This window comes from Pagrus major, chromosome 7 (genome assembly GCF_040436345.1).
Source record: "Pagrus major chromosome 7, Pma_NU_1.0".
NCBI classification, from domain to species: Eukaryota; Metazoa; Chordata; class Actinopteri; order Spariformes; family Sparidae; genus Pagrus; species Pagrus major.
Genome location: NC_133221.1, coordinates 32,777,023 through 32,795,391, shown reverse-complemented (window position 1 = coordinate 32,795,391; position 18,369 = coordinate 32,777,023). Strand labels below are relative to the sequence as shown.

Below are 18,369 nucleotides of genomic sequence, written 5' to 3'. Positions count from 1 at the left end.
CTGTGGTTTCGGAGCCAAGGAAACCCGAGGACCAAGGGTGGACTGAACTGGTCGATGAGGTGGAACGACATGGTTTCGTGGTGATTGCCCCCTACCACCAGACCGGAACAGTTCTAAGACAGACCTGGGCCAGGTGAAGTCCGTTCAAGGCACGAGCCTCCAGGGGCGCGTCATGGGTTTCTGTGGGGATGCTGAGTTGGGATGCCAGGTGACTGTCCATAAAATTCTCCTCAGCTCCAGAATCCACCAAGGCTTGTAGAGGGATGGACTGATGCTGCCAACACAGGGTTACTGCCACTTGGAGGCGTTGAGGGGACGAAGTAGCGGTACGGCTCACCAGTAGCCCCCCAGTCACTGGTGAACCGGGCCTTTTGGTGGACGGGCAGGGCAGGAGGCAATGTAGTGGCCAGGGCGTCCACAATAAATGCACAGGTTCTCCGAGCGGTATTGTAGTTTCTCCGACTCGGTGAGGTGGGCACGACCAATCTGCATCGGCTCAGGTGGAGGATCTGGTCGGGGGTCCGGCGGAATCCTGGGTCCCGGGAAACTAGGGGTTCTGGTGGACCCAGGTGCAGATCAGGCGCTCCGCTCTCGACTTCTCTCCTGGAGCTGGTTGTCAATCGTAATAGAGAGTGAGATGAGGTGGTGTAGGTTTGAGGGGTCATTGCGAGTAGCTAACTCGTCCTTAAGAGCTTCACTCAGGCCCTTATAGAAGGCTCCCTGGAGAGCGCCGTCATTCCAAGTACTCTCCGCAGCCAGCGTCCAGAACTCCACCGCAAACTCCGCGACACTCCTTGTCCCTTGGGAGATGGCCATGAGACGGTGGCTGGCGTTGTTGCCACTGACTGGATGGTCAAAGACCTTCATCCCCACAACGAATGCAGCATAGGACTCACAGGTGCTGTCCTGACGCCCCCAAACAGCTGTGCCCCACTCTCTCGCCTGTCCTGACAATAACCCAATAGTATAGGCTATTTTAGAACGATCGGTAGCATAGGAGAGAGGCTGCATATCAAAGACTAGCGAGACCTGTGTTAAAAAGGCTTGGCAGGATCCTAACTCCCCTCGGTAACGTTTGGGGACTGGAACAACAGGTTCACGAAAAGGCTGTGGGGCGCTACTGCTAGCCATGGCAGGATTAGCTGCTAAAACTGAGCTCTGAGGAGCGGGTTGAGCAAACTGATTAGACAAAGCTTTTAACTGGGTGGTTAGTTCGGAGACTTGGTTGAGCAAAACATGATTGCTACCCACTAAGGAGCGTAACAGCTCATCATGTTGAGATAACAACATTTCCTGATTAGCTATTGCCTGTTTTAACATGATGGCGGGGGAGGCTACCTCCTTTTGCCTGCTGAGCTCATTCTGGCCGGACCGTACTGTCACGGTTCAGAAATAGAGGCTCAAATGCAAGACAAAGAGGTACAAGGCTGGGATGAGTTACAACAAAAATAATTTATTAAAGGCTACACCATTACAAAAACACGAAACTAAGGAAGGAGTGACGCGGCACCCAAAGGGCTGGTGGGGAATAACTCAAACCCGCACAAACCAAAAGAAAAGTAAGAAACTAAAACAGACTCGGTATAAACCAGAGCTATCACTACAAACAGGAAATCAGGATACAGCTAAAGAAACAAGTATAACAAAAAATGCTGTCTACAATTGAACTAGACAGGAATGGGATATCATTACTACAATACAAGACGAGAGAGAGCGGGCTTGGCTGTGTGTGCATGCGGGGCTGGAAGGAGAAGGCAGGCGGAGATGATGCGGTGTGGCTGGGTGGAGACGGCGGCGGACAGGTGCAGCTTTCCAAGGGAGAGCGGGTGTGTGGATCCGGAGAGCTGGGTGAAGCCTCGGCGGAGGAAACGGGAGAACAGGGGGGTCCAGGAGTGCAGGCGGGAAGGGGAAACTGGAGACAGAGACAGGAGTCAAAAACGGTTTCACACGGAAAACAAGGCTAGAGCTGAGCAACATCAAAGAACTAACTGTTATTTGTGTTACGGTCCGGCATCAGGTTGTGGAGAGCGTCTGGTTCTTATGGTGACAGGTGAATGAGTGAAGTCGCTCCCCTCCACGCCGCACGGATCAATCAGCTGATTGATGAGTGGCTGCACCTGTCCGCTCTGCACCCGCATCATGCTCCAGCCTGCCAGAGAGAGAGGGAGAAGAGAGAGAAAAAGGGAGAGAGGAAAAAAGGGAGAGAGAGGCTGCCACTATCTGGCCCTTGATGTAGAGGGTGTGACACCTCAGACTGCAACACCCAAGTCTGTTTTAACATGTACAATATTAATGAGGTAATAATACAAACTCAGACATATTTCTCTTTTCCATAAGTGAATAAACAAGCTGTTCTCAGAGGAAAATAAGGTCCCAGAACACTGTCTGAAGCTAGAAAGGTGGCAGGGCCTGCCAAATATAAACAAAGTGAAACAGTATGAAATTGTTGTCCTTAAAACCCTTGTATGGTGTTCGGGTCTGTGGGACCCATTTTCATTTTTTATCAAAAGAAAAATGATACGATTAATTATTTTTTCAAACTCAGACTCATTGGCCTTGGCTCATTTTCTGTGAAGAACATATATTAGAACACATTTTCAATGACCACACACTGTACACCCCCCCCTACACATTTACATTACATACAGGATGTTCGGGTCTACTGGACCCAGGGCGCGCGCGCGCACACGTGTGTGTGTGTGTGTGTGTGTGTGTGTGTGTGTGTGTGTGTGTGTGTGTGTGTGTGTTGTGTTTCTGCCCCTGACGTTCCCGCACAAGGTTGCAACATTGTTGTAAAATTCAAGCACCAACACCGTCTGCTCTCACATTCCCGGACATTTTACCGTCTGTCTTGCGGGAATCAATCTTTATTTAAAACAAGTAGCACTTCATAAATGTGATCTAACAAAGGTAAAGGGCAAATATTAACCATATATGCTGTTTATATTACTTGTAATTGGGATGAAGTAAACATCTGTTGAGTATTTTAAGATAAAATTGTTTGATTGTGTTGAATTAAAAACCCAAAAATGCAGCGGGTCCACCAGACCCAAGGAACACTGGCTGAATAACAAAAATATGACCACACAAGGGTTAAGGTTAGTTTATTTATTCAGTTTATTCAGTCAGGAAAATGAATACAGTTAGTTTATTTAGTTTGTTTGGGCATAAAAAAAATCAGTCAATGAAGATCTGTCTCTTCTCATTAAAACTTCTTCTCTAAAACTACGTTGTGCACTTTTATATTTTGCATAAGTGTTGGATTTAGGGTGTATAAAGTGTGTACATCTAAAGAGTAAAAATTAATTCAAAAATATTAATTTCAATGTCATTCTATCCATGAAAATATGGAAAAACTGTCTCTCTGTTGTTGTACAGACTAACTCAAGGTCAAAGGAGAACACCATCGCAATGGAGTGCTTTAACAACCTGCTCCTTAAGCTCAGGGAGGTCCATGAACGAGAAGTGGAGGGTAAGTGGAAATCATGAGAGAGAGAGAGAGAGAGAGAGAGAGAGAGAGAAAGAATTTGTGATGAAGCTGTAATACAAGGGGTATCTTGTAGAATTTGCAGGAATGATTTCATCAGAAATGATCATAACCAGATTTGTTGTGTTTTTAACTTCCAGGTTGGCAGGTGAAGATCCAAGAGCTGTCCAACAAAAAGGGCTGGTGAGTGGTATCTTCACCTCTCCAAGGTCTCTAGACGATCATGTTTAGACGTTTAAACGTTGACAATATGTTCGAGTTTAGCATTCAGTAGTTTAGCCTTTGTGGACCAGGTAGGTAGGCATGCTGGTCCTGCACCTAGCCCCGTGTTTGTAAGGAAACTCATGTTGTAACAAGTCATTCAGTCGGCTACTGAGTCACAAAATCTGGTTTAACTTTTCTTAGAACTATTGAAAAATTATGGCAGAAGAATAGGGTTTGGATTAGATTAAATAAAAGAGTCTTTGAGTCAATTTCTGGCTCATTACCTGATTAGCCTACTATGATGGACAATCATTGTCCGTGTGTCCTAATTTTTCTACCTCAATTTTATGCCATTCCAGATAACTCTGTGTTTTGAGCACAACAGGTGTAAATTACTTGTACTGATTTGAGCCTGACTGACATTTCTTTAGTTGATACTGATAATTGTACCTGAGTGTTTAAACAGTACAGTTAATCAAGTAATCAATCACTCCATCAATCAATATTTATTTTTTCCAAGGGGAAATTCAGCTAGTAGTGAGGTGAAAGGTCATAAAACAACAGTAACAATGAAGTCTCCAGCCATGCTGGCTCTGTGAGGCTAGACTCCAGGTTATATCTGGTGCTTTGAACAAAATGCTAACGTGATGGGAATGCCATTAGTTTTGCAGGTACTGTATATGGTCATAAACATAAGTATTGGACAAATTAAATAATTGACCTAATCATGGTACCAGAGGAAAAGTTTGAGGAAGTTATAATTCATTATATTATATTCATTCTATTCAGTAATATTTGTAGTTGTAGTTGCTTTTCATATTAAGGTTATGCATAATTATAAAGTAAATTACCCACAGTATACAAAGCAGTTCAACTTTGCTCCAAGTCGACCAAATACAACATTAAAGCACAGCTTACCTTCAGATGCATCAATGATAATACCCAATAATATAGTAATATAACAGGGACCTTTCTGCATAATAAGTTCTTATTTATCATCTTATTTCTGATGAATTGTAAATACTTGTTCTGTAAAATCTTGAATGCAGGAGCTTTTATAGTGTTCTTGATACTTACATAAATGATCTGATTACATTTTCCATCGCCGGAAAAGAGGTCATAGTGAAAGCTAAAATGTGAATGCAGCAAAAGCCTTGCTTTGTTAAAAGGAAATAGAATAGATGTGATTATCCAGCCACACTGCCTGTCCTTTATATTTATTATATCTCACTGATCGTACGAAGAAAGACTGAGATGCTGGATGTTGGCATTAAGTTTATTTGTGTGTGTGTGTGTGTGTGTGTGTGTGTATGCGCATGCGCGTGTGTATGCATGTAAACAGTGATACAAAGAGAATGGAGGAACTGTTCACCAAAAACCAGCAGATGAAAGAACAGCAGCGATTACTCACTGAGAATATCAAGACACTGGAAAACAGGTACAGATATTACAATCCAATTTTGTTTTGCCATTTGGATTACATCATGTGTATGTAGCATGTATACATAATGCATTACTTTAGGCTACAGTGTAGTAAGCAAGTCAAACCCAAAATGAAAATGCCATTTGGTATCACCAACTAAGGCCCAAGGCAAGGAAAGGTAAGACTTAAAGACAATTTGCATTATAAAAGGCAATTACAGGTTATGGTGAATGAGGATAACTTCACCAGTTTTACACATTAAAGTGTGTTCTTGTGAAAAAGCAGTATAAAGCCTTTTGTGGCTCCAGAGGAAGCTGCATGTAATCTGATAAATTGCCCTCAGTGATGTCACTCAGTGGCTAAGTTGCGTTCTGGGTAAAGTAGGCACCAGGTTTTGAAAAAAAAGAAGAAAGTGTGGAATAGATGTATACAGTCACACCTGTTTCAACATACATCTTTTTACTAATCTGATTGTGTTACGAAATATTTCTCCTACATTGTTAATGATCATGGTCATAGTACATGCACCTGAACAGTACATATCAAATAGCATATCTTTTGAACCCCCAATGAAATAAAATCCAAAAACCAGTGCCAATGGTATGCTATAGGAAGCTTAATTTTAATGACGGATCCCTATCTGACACAAATCAGACGGACCCACATTTTTTTTTTTGTGACCACACACCAATTAATCTATACCAGACCAAGAAACACTGTCTCAGCAAAACTGCTTAGGGTACTTGAAATTGAAATTGAAAATGATAAAATTCAAATTTTTATTTGGCAATTTTGGGCTAAAAGTAAATGCTTAAACAGCAGCATAACCCCTGAGTGTACTAAACTGAGCAATAGTGCATTTTATTACTTATAAATTCAAACTTTAATTTATAAAAAGAATCCTGTTATTTGTTCTCTCAAATGTTACTTGGTCTCCCTGTAACAGACAGTTAAATGTGTTTCCAATTTAGTCTACTTACTAGGTATGTTTGTGATGTTCTGTGGTTTTCTGCTGCTTGTGTAGGCTGAGGGCAGGGCTGTGTGACAGATGTACAGTAACTCAGGAGGTAGCCAAGAGAAGACAGCAGGAATTTGACGCTTCGCAGATACAGAGTCTCCAACACATTTCCCTACTAGGTATTTTGTTTATGTCTTTCCTTCTTATCACTGATCCCATCAGCCATCTGTTTTTCATCCATCACTTGTCTCTTGAATATATGAATATTTTTCTTTGCCTTTCTGAAATGTGGTGTTCACCTCCCTCAAATTTCTTTCACCATTTTTTCAATATTCTTCCTTTCCTTTTTCCTTTCCAACTTTGTCATTTATAGCTCTGATAATGACTTGTGGTCTGTGTTGTAGCGGCAGAAATGAACAACCTGAAAAAGGAGAACAACAGACTTAGAGATGAAATTGGAAATTTACGAGTGGCACTTGAGTGAGTATATGGTGTTTGATTATAAAGTATTAACATGAGTCCACTTTTAGCAGAGGCTTTAAATATCATTTTTTTATTCTATTTTTATGAATAATTGTGTTATCACTCAAGCTGAAACAATGGTCAGTGCAGTATTTATGATCATTTTACAATTAACAATTTTGCTTTCCAAAATATAAGTACCCTATATGTCAACACATGTTGCTTGACTGACCAATACCATAACAATTACCATAGAAAAGGGATCTCAGTGAAAAAGAAGATTGTGGTCCACCTGAATGCAGGTTCTCACACAGTGACTATGTGTATGTGTGTAGCAGAGGTCACAGTGACCACTCCTGCAACAGCAGCACCACCACAGAGGTCAAACCAAACAGCTCCCCTGACATTTCACCCCCCTCTGGACCTGTGGCCCTGGTCACCATGGCAGCTGACAGGGCCGGCAACCAGCCAGCAGATGGTGATGTTACAGTCAAAACTGAGGAAGACCAAGGAACTGAAGGTGAGGATGAAGAGGAGCTTGAAGTAAAAAGGTTTTGTTTGTTAATCATCATGCTGTCCATCATGAGTTCATGTTTTGTATTTTTGATTAAACAGAAACTGACCACAGACAATGGAGAGGCATGATCAGAAATCACATTGTAAGTTTCTAAATCAACGTTTAAAGATCCAGTGTGTAGGATTTATGCATTGTCAGAAATGGAATATAATATTCCTTATTATCATTAGTGAATTATCATCTGAAATTAAGAATCACTGTGTTTTTGTTGCTTAGAATGACCACTATGTTTCTACAGTAGCCAAGAATGAACAAACCAAACACTGGCTGTAGAGAGCTGTTAGTGGCCATCGTGGGGTAGGGTGAGATGAGGAATGGTTATTTGGTTGCAATCTGCAACCACACTGCTGGATGCCACTTAATGCTAGACACTGGACCATTAAATGTTTGTTTTTAATTTTTGTTTTTTTAAAACATTTTCTGTGTGTCAACTTTAATGACATTTTAAAGTTGAAACTGATTTTTATAATACTTTGTGAATGGCTAGCATAATAAATAGGCCTACTGTGTAATTCATCAGTTTTTTATTTGGATGGCCATTATATGGGTGCAGTTGATGTTTAGAGACCTTTACATTGATTAAAATTGACAAGTTATTCCAGAAGCATTTGTGATATTTGTAGAAAATATCTCATCATCCCGACAGCTATCCATAAATCAAATGCTCTGACAAATAAAAGGGAAAAAAATCCAGTAATTGTGGCTGTTGCAGGCCTCAATGGGCCCATCCAATCCAATAGCTGAAGAACAGACCCACTGCAGCAGCAACAGACTCGTTCAGTGGCATAAATCATAGTCCCTGAGCCAAGCTAACCCAGTTAGCACCAAGCACACACCTATCATTAGATAAATTGTCACGCTGGGCTGGCTTTTTGGACTGAGGTACATTTGCCTGTGTTTATATGAGTTGTTAATTTATGTATTTATTAGACTTAAAAAGCTGCTTGTTAAATGTAGCTTACTAGTGCTCTTGACTGTAGCGTTACTGTATACTTAGCGTACACATGTGAGAGTGGCATCAATCTTCTCATCTAAATCTGGGAAAGAGATATTTTTCAAAATGTCAAACTATTATTTTGATTTATGTTATAATGTGATAACTGCAAGTATGGTTATTTCATTTAATTGCTGCCCTTCTCCACTCTCACAGGACTCATACAAGCCTCTTTCGACTTTCACATCACCATCCTGGAAGACAGAACATAATGTATCCTGTATTGGAGAGAGGAGGTGAGACAGAGGGACTTAGTGTACCAGTGTACCAATTTATGGGAGTATGTACTGTAAGTAATGAGTGTATGAAACAGCTCAGTGATTGGGTGAGCCAAAATTTAAACAAAGAATTGTTTTTGGAGGCATGACTCAGCTCTGAACTAGGCTTGGGCAATATATACATATATACATATATATATATTGTTATCTATGTGATGTGAGACTATATACAGTCTAAGATTATGGATATCGTTGTGTCGTGATATGGCATAAGTGTTTTCTTTTCCAGGTTTTTTTGTCTTTACCTACTTAGTTATATTATCCACATAACTGATGATTACTGATCAACAATCTCATTGTGTTAGTATTTTGTGAAAGTACCAATATATATATGTATGTATGTATACATACATATATATATATATATATATATATATATATATATATATACAGTCGTCCTCAAAATTATTCATACCCTTGCTAATTTTTGTGATTTTCTATTTTTGTGATGAAATGACTGCATTTTTTCAAGTTTGTTTATGAGTTATACGTGACCAACAAGTGAAAGAATGACAACAATACACAATTCAAGAAATTCTTCATTTCAGGGGTATTTTATTCAAGGATTCCCAAAAAATGCCATGTTCAAAATTATTCATACCCTAGTCCAATGTCTTTCTTTAATAGTCAATAGCATAGCCTTTGTTTTTTATGACTGCTTTGAGACGATTCTTGTATGTGTCCACAAGCTTCCTGCATGTCTCCTGTGGGATGTTTGCCCATTCCTCCTTTGCGAAAGCCTTAAGCTGGGTCAGGTTGGTCGGTTTCCTAGCCATCACTCTGGTCTTCAAGTGATGCCACAAGTTCTCGATGGGATTCAGGTCAGGACTCTGACTTGGCCATTCTAGGACGTTGACATCATTGTCCTTGAACCATTTCTTCACTACCTTGGCAGTGTGTTTGGGATCATTGTCTTGCTGGTACGTCCAGTTGTGGCCAAGCTGTAGTTTCTCAGCAGATTCCTTCACGTTTTCATCAAGGATCCTGATGTAATCTTCCTTTTTCATTATTCCTTGGACCTTGACTAGGTTCCCTGTGCCACTGGAAGAGAAGCATCCCCATAGCATTATGCTTCCACCACCGTACTTGACTGTGGGCACAGTGTTCTTTGGTTTATATGCTTCGTCTTTCTTCCTCCAGACATATTGAGCATCCATATGGCCAAATAACTCCAACTTGGTCTCATCAGACCACAGGATGGTTGACCAAAAGCTGGGATCTTGCTTCAAATGACCTCTAGCAAAGGCCAGGCGAGCCTGCACGTTTCCTCCTGAGCAGCGGCGTCTTCCGAGGCCTATGTCCATGGAGACCTCCTCTGTGCAAGACTCGCTCAATGGTGGACCGTGAGACCTTTGTCCCTGACTGGTCAAGCGTTTCAATTAGGGCCTTGGTTGTGGTCTGGGTGTTGTTGTTGACCTCTCGGCATATTTTCCTGGCAAGTTTGGGGGACACCTTACGCTTCCTGCCACGCCCGCTGAGGTTTTTAACAGTATTGAATTTCTTGTACTTGTTAATTATGCTCTGGACGGTTGCCACAGGGACATCATACTGCTTTGAAATGGCCTTGTAACCCTTTCCTTCACTGTGGGCACGCACAAGACGTCGACGTAGGTCTTCACTGAGCTCCTTCTTCTTGACCATGATGACCAGAAATTGAGAATGACCAGAACACTTTTCCTCTATTTATACTCTTCTGGAAAGATGCTATTTTTTTAAATCAGTGTTTAACATTTGTTCAACAATGTTAATGGTATTTATTCCATTGTAACATTTTGAAATAACCACAGGACAAAGATTTTTCTTGAGACATTGTCAGGGGTATGAATAATTTTGAACATGGCATTTTTTGGGAATCCATGAATAAAATACCCCTGAAATGAAGAATTTCTTGAATTGTGTATTGTTGTCATTCTTTCACTTGTTGGTCACGTATACCTCATAAACAAACTTGAAAAAATGCAGTCATTTCATCACAAAAATAGAAAATCACAAAAATTAGCAAGGGTATGAATAATTTTGAGGACGACTGTATATGTATATACACACACACACACACACACACACACACACTTCCCACATTATCACACACATTTAGCTGGAGGGTTCGAGTTATAATCTGAGTTTTGAGGGGGGCTATAAAATAATTAATCCTTTCCCGAACTAACGTTAGGGGTGAAGACATAAATAAAAGATAGCTGGACGGGTCAATTCACACCTGCCATTAAATGCGTCTTGAGTCAACACACTTTCCCGCTGTATGAAAATATACACCTACATCACTCGGACAAAGGGATATGTTTTAAATAGGGCTGTCAATCGATTAAGATATTTAATCGCGATTAATCACAAATAAATCGCACATTTCTTACGTGTTCTAAATGTACCTTGAAGGGATATTTTTAAGTTTTTAATACTCATCATAATGGGAGTGGACAGATATGCTTGCTTTATGCAAATGTATGTTTATTATTATTGCAATAATCCAAAACAATGATACTGTCCAGAATATTCTCCAGAATAACCTCAAAGATACTGCATGTTCAAATGTATGCTGAAAGCATAACATGGCAAACTCAAGCCATACAAGCAACAACAGATGGGCATAATGACCTGAATGTAACATTCCTTAGTAATACTAACACAATGTAGTGTCCAACCTTACACTTGTAAAGGTTAACTAAACAATGTTAATCGGCCTGCAAGCTGTAGCCAGCCACTAGCGAGGGGGAGGAGGGCTCTCTGCATCAGCTGTGTGCTCAGCCAGCAAGCCTTATTTGAAACTCGACGTACTCTGGTGGTAACTCAGTTCACATCGACAGTCAATGTATATAACTCTGTTCTTGTGGAGAGAACCATCTGGCAGGGCTTTGAAGCTGAACTTGCCATTCAAAAGACCCTTTTCTTTATCCATTTCTGCTCAAGGAGGTTTGTTTCTGCTGCCATCCACAACATTACTGCTGCATCGCTTCCTGATTCTCCAAACTACGGAGCGGGCTGAGGGTCATAACGTGCGTGCGTTAATCGCGCGTCAAAAAAATGAACGGCGTTAAGAGGAATTTGCGTTAACGCGTTTGCCAGGTTTATACAAATATACAGTTTCTTCTAACGCCACAAGTCTCAAAATTGAGCATTTTTAAAAGGGAGTCTGTCGACTTTCTCCACAGATAACAAAGAGGGCCTATATTAGTTACTCTTTACTACATTTGTTAATAAAATGTGTTGATGTAAAATAAAAAGTTGTAAAATAAATTTGGTATAAATGATGAAATCAGTTGAAACAGTGTGTTCAAACAGCTGCTGGGAGGTATGACACATTCAGGCAGATGCACATAAAAACAGCAATGGGGCGACACTTTTTAAAAGGAAAGAAACATTGTAATGTATTGTATTTAATGTCAAATTTACAAGAAGGCAATAGTGATTTAGAATTCGACATAGCCATTCATAAAGTTTGTTAAATTTCATGCAACAACTCTTAAAATAATGTTTTTCTGGTCTGGGATATTGCCAATAATAGTGACTTCACATCATAACCTGGTCCAAGTCCAACCACTTTCACCAGTAAATTAATTTAAATATGAAAAGGGTATGACAGCTAGAGAGAGAGAAACTTCATTGTTCATTGTCACTGTCATTCATGAGAGAATTGGTGGGTAGTTCCACTGGAAAACATGTTTCTTTCAACCTATTTGTATCATTAATATAAGAAATACTCATTACAGTGAAAAAGTAATATTACTTTGCAAAAACAAGTAGGTCTACTCAAGTAGAATAAAGGTAGTGATCAAAATAACTACTTAAAGTAGAGTACGAAGGTACTAAAAATGAGTCTTGAGTAAGAAATTAAAAAAGAAAAAACACCAGCACACTACTACTACTGTCTTTTATTTGATGTGGATCTGACTGATGTGATTATTTTAACCACAGATGATCCTCTTTGGGTAAAGGTAAAGAGCAGACACCTGTATTTATTTGTGATGAAATGACAAATCATACACCAGGACAATATTCCCAGTTTGTTATATTATTATTATTATATTATTATATTTGTTATATTATGATCTGTGACCCCCCACTCTGTCCAATCACATGAAGACAATAATATGAGCGAGGTGGTCACATCAGTCTGTTATCTTTCTGAAAATGTCTCATATCAGATGACTCATTAGACTTCATGTCTTCACTTTTACCTGAAGACCCTCTGTGGTTGAAACATTACATCAGTAGTTTGTCTTTGTTTCAAGTGCATAATTTGTCTTTGCTTTTCTCTTCATCAGGCTACACCAATGAGTATGACTAATTTAATGCACACGTTAGCTGGAATATTAAGCTACATTACAGCATAAAGCAGGAGTAATAGCAGTTTTTAAGCATGTACATTGTGTAAATATTAAACTTAAACACTTTAACACAACGGACACACTTACTGCTCTCTGTCAGCCAGGTTCTCTGATAGTTTCACAACTGCAGTCTACTGCACTGTGCACTGGTAATGTCTCTGTAAATATTAGCAGTCAGCGCAATTTGAAAGCCATAAGACACTTAAAGGATTGACCAGACAATTTAACTCCTGATTATACAGTTCTATAGCACAGATTTTTTAAAATTCTAATTTTACATTTAAAAAAATTTATGGTCTGGTTGAAATGGTTTTAATATGGATGGTCTACATACCTATTCCGGCTTGTAGCCTTGTAGTCGGGAGTCTTACGGTCATGTTTTTTACACTACATGACTGATTAGTGACATGGGGTCACACACTACAAGATCACACATGATAAGACTGGGTTCAGAAAGCCACTGCTGATGACAGCAGGGGAGAGAGGAGTGTCTGTGCTCATTGGCTGTAGCTTGTTCCTGGCTCCCTGACCCATTTGTTACTCAGTCAGATATTTAGCTTGCTACATATCCAACAGACGTCAGCAACACACTGGCAAGCTGTCCCCGGATCAGCTTGCCTGCAACTTGTCAGCCTACTCTCTATTATCGGCCACTCTCTCACACAGGTCCATAGCTGACTATTTCAAAATTGCCAGTGTTCAGCCACAAGCTACCCATTTTATAGAAAATTGTCTCAAAAATTGTCATGGGCCAACTCCTGGAGTTGGCTAACGAATCTTTGACCAATTTCAATTCAGCTTTTGTCACACTGCATTACTGAGCGTGACCAATCACATTCTCATGTATGCAGACAAAAGTGATCCTCCAATCGTATCCTATTTGATTTGACTGCTTCCTTTTACATCATCGAGATGCTATTGTACTTCATAGGTTGCATATCTGTTTTGGCATTTGGTACCACTTTAAAATGGCTTAATTCCTATTTGACAAATAGATATTTTAACTTCTATCAACAATCATGTATCCTAATGCTGTGTGGTGTCCTTCAGGTGCCAGTCCTTGGACCAATCCTCTTCTCATTGTACATGCTTTATCTGGGTCATTTGTTCAACCGCTTTCAAGACGTTTCGTGTCACTGCTATGCTGATGATACACAGATCTATTTCTCTGCTGTACCCCATGACCTGAATCAAATATCCCCCCTCCATGATTGCTTGCCAACCATCTACTATCTTAATTTCCTGACAATTTTGCCACTGCCATTGACAGTTCACTGTCCCATTTCATTCAACTATCAAATAAACAGCAAAAATCCTGGTGTCATTTTTTTAAACCATATATGATTTTGACCATTAGTTACTAAGCTCTCCCAGATCGGTTTTTCTTACCAGCCACGACAGAATCAGCTGGTAATGTTTTCACTTTGTGAGACTCACTGCGTGTTTCATTATGGCAAAATGACACCTATGTAGTGGGAACTAACACAGAAGCAATTTCAAGTATTTTGCCAGGTGAACATATAAATATATATATAAATATTTGACTCTAACATGTAAATAAAATAAAATAAAATAAAATCTTCACATGTAGTGTCTTGCCTTAAAGCAATATGTTCACCAAAGTCAACCTCTTCATCCACTAAATGTGATCCACTGGATGTCATTGTAGGGACATTTGAATCTTTCTCTATCTGACTAGCCTCTGTTTCTTATAACTTAGGGCTCAGAATGTTGAAGGAGTGAACCAGCAATCCTCCATCCCTCCTCAAGCTCTGCTTCTGAAGAACTCTTCATTGTTAACCAGCGGAGAACTGAACCCTAGCAGACATGCGCTCCGCTCTCCTGTCCCCTCGCATCCTCAACCAATCAAGAGCAGCCCTGTTACTCTCCCATGGCCCTCTGCTCCTAGGACTGGTCTAGTGTTGCAACCTTCTTCTAAAACAAGCCTGTCACGCCTCCCCAATCTGATCTCAACTGGCCAACATGGCAGCCCTCAAAGGCAGGGTTTTGGGTCTGTCTGGCACAAGCAGAGTACCCCTAAGCCAAATGCTATAGAGCCAACTGTATTGTTTAGGTTGAGGAGTCTGTTAGAACATGAGGAGAGTCAAGCTAAGCCCCAGGAGGAAAAGGAAATCCCGCCATCCAAGGCTGAGAGGGTCTCTGTGGAAGGGCTTAGAGAGGTGCACGAGGGGCCTCTGGATCTATCAGATCGAGGAAAGTCAAAATCTAGCCAATCACAAAGAGATTTTTCACCCATAGCCTTACAAGGTGTAGAGAGAGTACACAACAGCCCTAACATGGATGTGAAGACATATGCATTTCTACATGCACCAGTAACATCACCTCATCATGTTGTCCCTCCTTCATCCTCGTCTACACTGCCAGTCAAACAACACGAAGAAGAGCCTACCGCTGACCATAAGCACAAGGTAATTTTAGGCCTTTTAGCAACAAAATTTAAAGGCAAAGACATGGGTGTGATGGTAAAGAGGGGGCAAACAGGATTCATGGTATGATGGTCTTGTCACAGCAGGTAATCAAAGATGAGGAGCAGAAAGAGGAGGTGAACAGAAAAACAGACCAAAGCAATGGGAAGAAGGTGCCTGTCCTCACTATATCTTTACGTCCAGGTAAAGAACCTATTCATGTGTGTCTGTGTTGGCATTCATATATTTACTGTGCATGGGTGAATAATAGATTTCTATCATGTTTCTGTAACAGTGATAATGCTAGAGACTCTGAATTCTGCTCTGGAAAAGCAACAATCCTTATCCTCAAATGACAAGGTAAGGTGATTCAAGACAGTTTGGCTGTGTTAGTATATATATGTTTATTTGATTTCACCATTTTCATATGAATACCCTGTTTCTTGTTTATTATCACTTGATATATAAATGTCCTTCTCTTGTAAGCCCCTGTTCTTCCTCTCCGTCATAACAGTCATCATCACCAGCAGTTGAAACAGGAAGCAGCACAGATGAGCGGGATGAGGAAAGTGTGTCGGGACAAGAAAGCAACCAGGGCTGCAAGAGGAAGAGATCATCTGTGGAGACAGAAACCGACAGAGACTCGGACACAGACGGTATGCATCACTTCACATTCCTACTCTTTCTTCCTTTCCCTCTGAGTATGGTCTTTCTAAAGCTTTTTGGATTCATAGAAAATTTGTTCCCCACACATTCATTTAACAACAAAGCCAGCTGAGCTTGTGCTGCAGTATTAACTAACACATAGAGCAAAGTGAAAAAACACATTCCTTTATCTAATCTGCCACTCTGTTTTTTTTTTTTATCGCCTTCAGATGAGCCTTGAGGCTGAGAATGTCCCTTAATACTTAATACTCCAACTTTGTTCCATCCAGCTACAACAGACATTAGCCACATTAGCCATGGGCCAGCTAACGCTACGTTCAACAGGTTACGTTGCAAAATAAACAGTAACCTACAGCAATGTAAAAACTTACAGCTTCGTGGTCTGAACTCAGTAATGATCCATCCTTCAGCTTGAATTTTAAACAATCTGTTTGTAATTTCCAGCCACCTGCTTCAAACGAATGGGGCAGTATTTCCCCCTTTCAAAACCATTTTGCCATTTATCTTATATATTTGATTTGTTTCTATGCAAATTCATTATTGCATGTTGTTAAAATTGTAAAGACCGAATAATTACGACTATGTATATATTCATTTACCCATATATTCACCATTTCTCAGTTGTTTCATTCTTTTGTTACACAATAAGTGCTAAATAAAACTTTTGGAGGTATACATTGATACTTAATTCTGAGAACAGCTCATTCTATTAGTGTAACAAACACAGGTCTGTGTAAGCCGGCATACTAAACCGCTGCAACCTATATTTGAGTAAAGCTGGCACAAAAGCCTCTCCAGCAGGTTGGAATGTTTCATTTCAGTTATTGTCAACACAAAAGCCTTTTATGTTTTGCCATTTATTACAATGCTTACAAAATTTACAAAAATATCAGTGCAATAGTAGACAATAAAATGCCACTCTTTTTTAGAGGAAGGAATCTGCCTTGGTGTTCGGTGTATAAAAAATGAAGGCTTATAATATAGAACACAAAAATTACGATAAAAATAAAAGGAAATACTATAATAAAATACTATAGCAAGTGTGTAAGTTTTACACTCACAAAGCTGTACAGTTTTGTACAAACCTCTTCACATGGGATGTGCAATAGTACATAGTATAGAGAGTATGTGTCATGGGATGATGGTCAAAAATGTCAGCTGATGTAATGTATAGAGACAGAGGTCCACTGAGGGGCTTTCTTGATGAGACCAGCTGCAGATGAGAATAAAGGGCAAGGTGATAATTCATCACTGGAGGTGGCTGGACTGGAATTCTACTCCTAAAAAGACGACAATGTGGCAGGGCAGTTAGTTTAGCTCAGACACATTGTTTTTAATGTAGTGCCGGTGTGCAGCCTACTCTGTGACTATTTAGTATATATACTAATATATTATGACTTTACGCCTGCTCCTGATGAGGTGTAAGAATTTCGACCAGTCTTTTTTTCCCACTTGTAAGTAGTTTTCATATTGCATTATCATCAAGTCACATTTACAAATGAAAAACTCAAAGCTCAATAGGAATACGGATGCCTCACATCAGCCAAAGCCCACTGTTCAGTGTAATTAAAATTAAGGGACAAGGGTTATAACTTGAATGCACAGTATTTTAATCGCGCACACAACCAACTCTGGAACATGGAAATCTTTCCCATTTTTACCATGCATCCTTTATGGCCTGAATGCGGCATTTATACTTAGCATACAGACATGAGAGTGGTATCAATCCTGCCATCTAACTCTCATCAAGAAAGCAAGTGAGAACTTTTCAAAGAATGTGAAAACTCTTCTCTTCTCTGAAAACTTTTCTTTTCAATGGCTTAAAATCATTGCAATCAAAAGGACCATGTTCTGGAAATGAATTACCACTTAACTGATCTCATTCTTAAGTGTTGTCCCTCTATCAACTTCCTTCTGTTCAGTCTTTATGAATGCATGTATAAAAGTTGGCATCATAAAAATCAAATTTTTCCTGATTGCTGTCTGCCACCACCAAATTAATTAATTAATTAATTTCATTTCTTTTCTTCACAGACATCCAGCAGGAAAGGAAGATCAAGGTCACGCTCAGAACTGAGGAGAAGAGTCCGAGCTAAATACTAGGATAACGCATTCATTTGGTGATCTCACTTAAAGCTGCATTAACTGGTTATTTTAGTACTTGGGGACAGCACAACAAGCTGTAAACACAACACTGATGTGTCAGCACTTGACAACGGTGTGAAAAACAAAGGCCAACCAATTAGTAATCAATGAAGCATGTTAACATCCAACAGACATGGCGCAAGATTAGCATTTGAAGTTGTGTTCGCATCCACCTGACGAACATAAGTCCAATTTTCAATCTCATTATAGCTCTGTTTTGATCCTCCCCAACTGCTTGGAAAAGTGGCTAACTTTGTCTGTCTACTGTTTGTTGCTGGACAGGTAGCATAGAAACTTGATTTACCAGAGCTTTTTTTAATGGAAAACAGCTGCCTGCTGAATGTGAATCGCTACAATAAAGTTGTGGCCCCTTTAAAGCAAAACAATGAGCCGATAGATATTAAACCTG

General features: G+C 40.0%; 1 protein-coding gene across 1 annotated transcript; it reads left to right on the top strand.

The window, feature by feature from the left end:
- The first annotated feature begins 3,411 nt into the window (after window positions 1-3,411).
- rbbp8l (retinoblastoma binding protein 8-like) lies at window positions 3,412-17,911 on the top strand. Its single transcript, XM_073470251.1, is given in 12 exon segments — window positions 3,412-3,472; window positions 3,628-3,670; window positions 5,034-5,129; window positions 6,139-6,251; window positions 6,477-6,552; window positions 6,873-7,077; window positions 8,262-8,341; window positions 14,444-15,152; window positions 15,257-15,353; window positions 15,445-15,510; window positions 15,614-15,805; window positions 17,850-17,911. Coding segments are annotated over 12 exon segments (1,800 nt in total).
- Window positions 17,912-18,369: the final 458 nt, after the last annotated feature.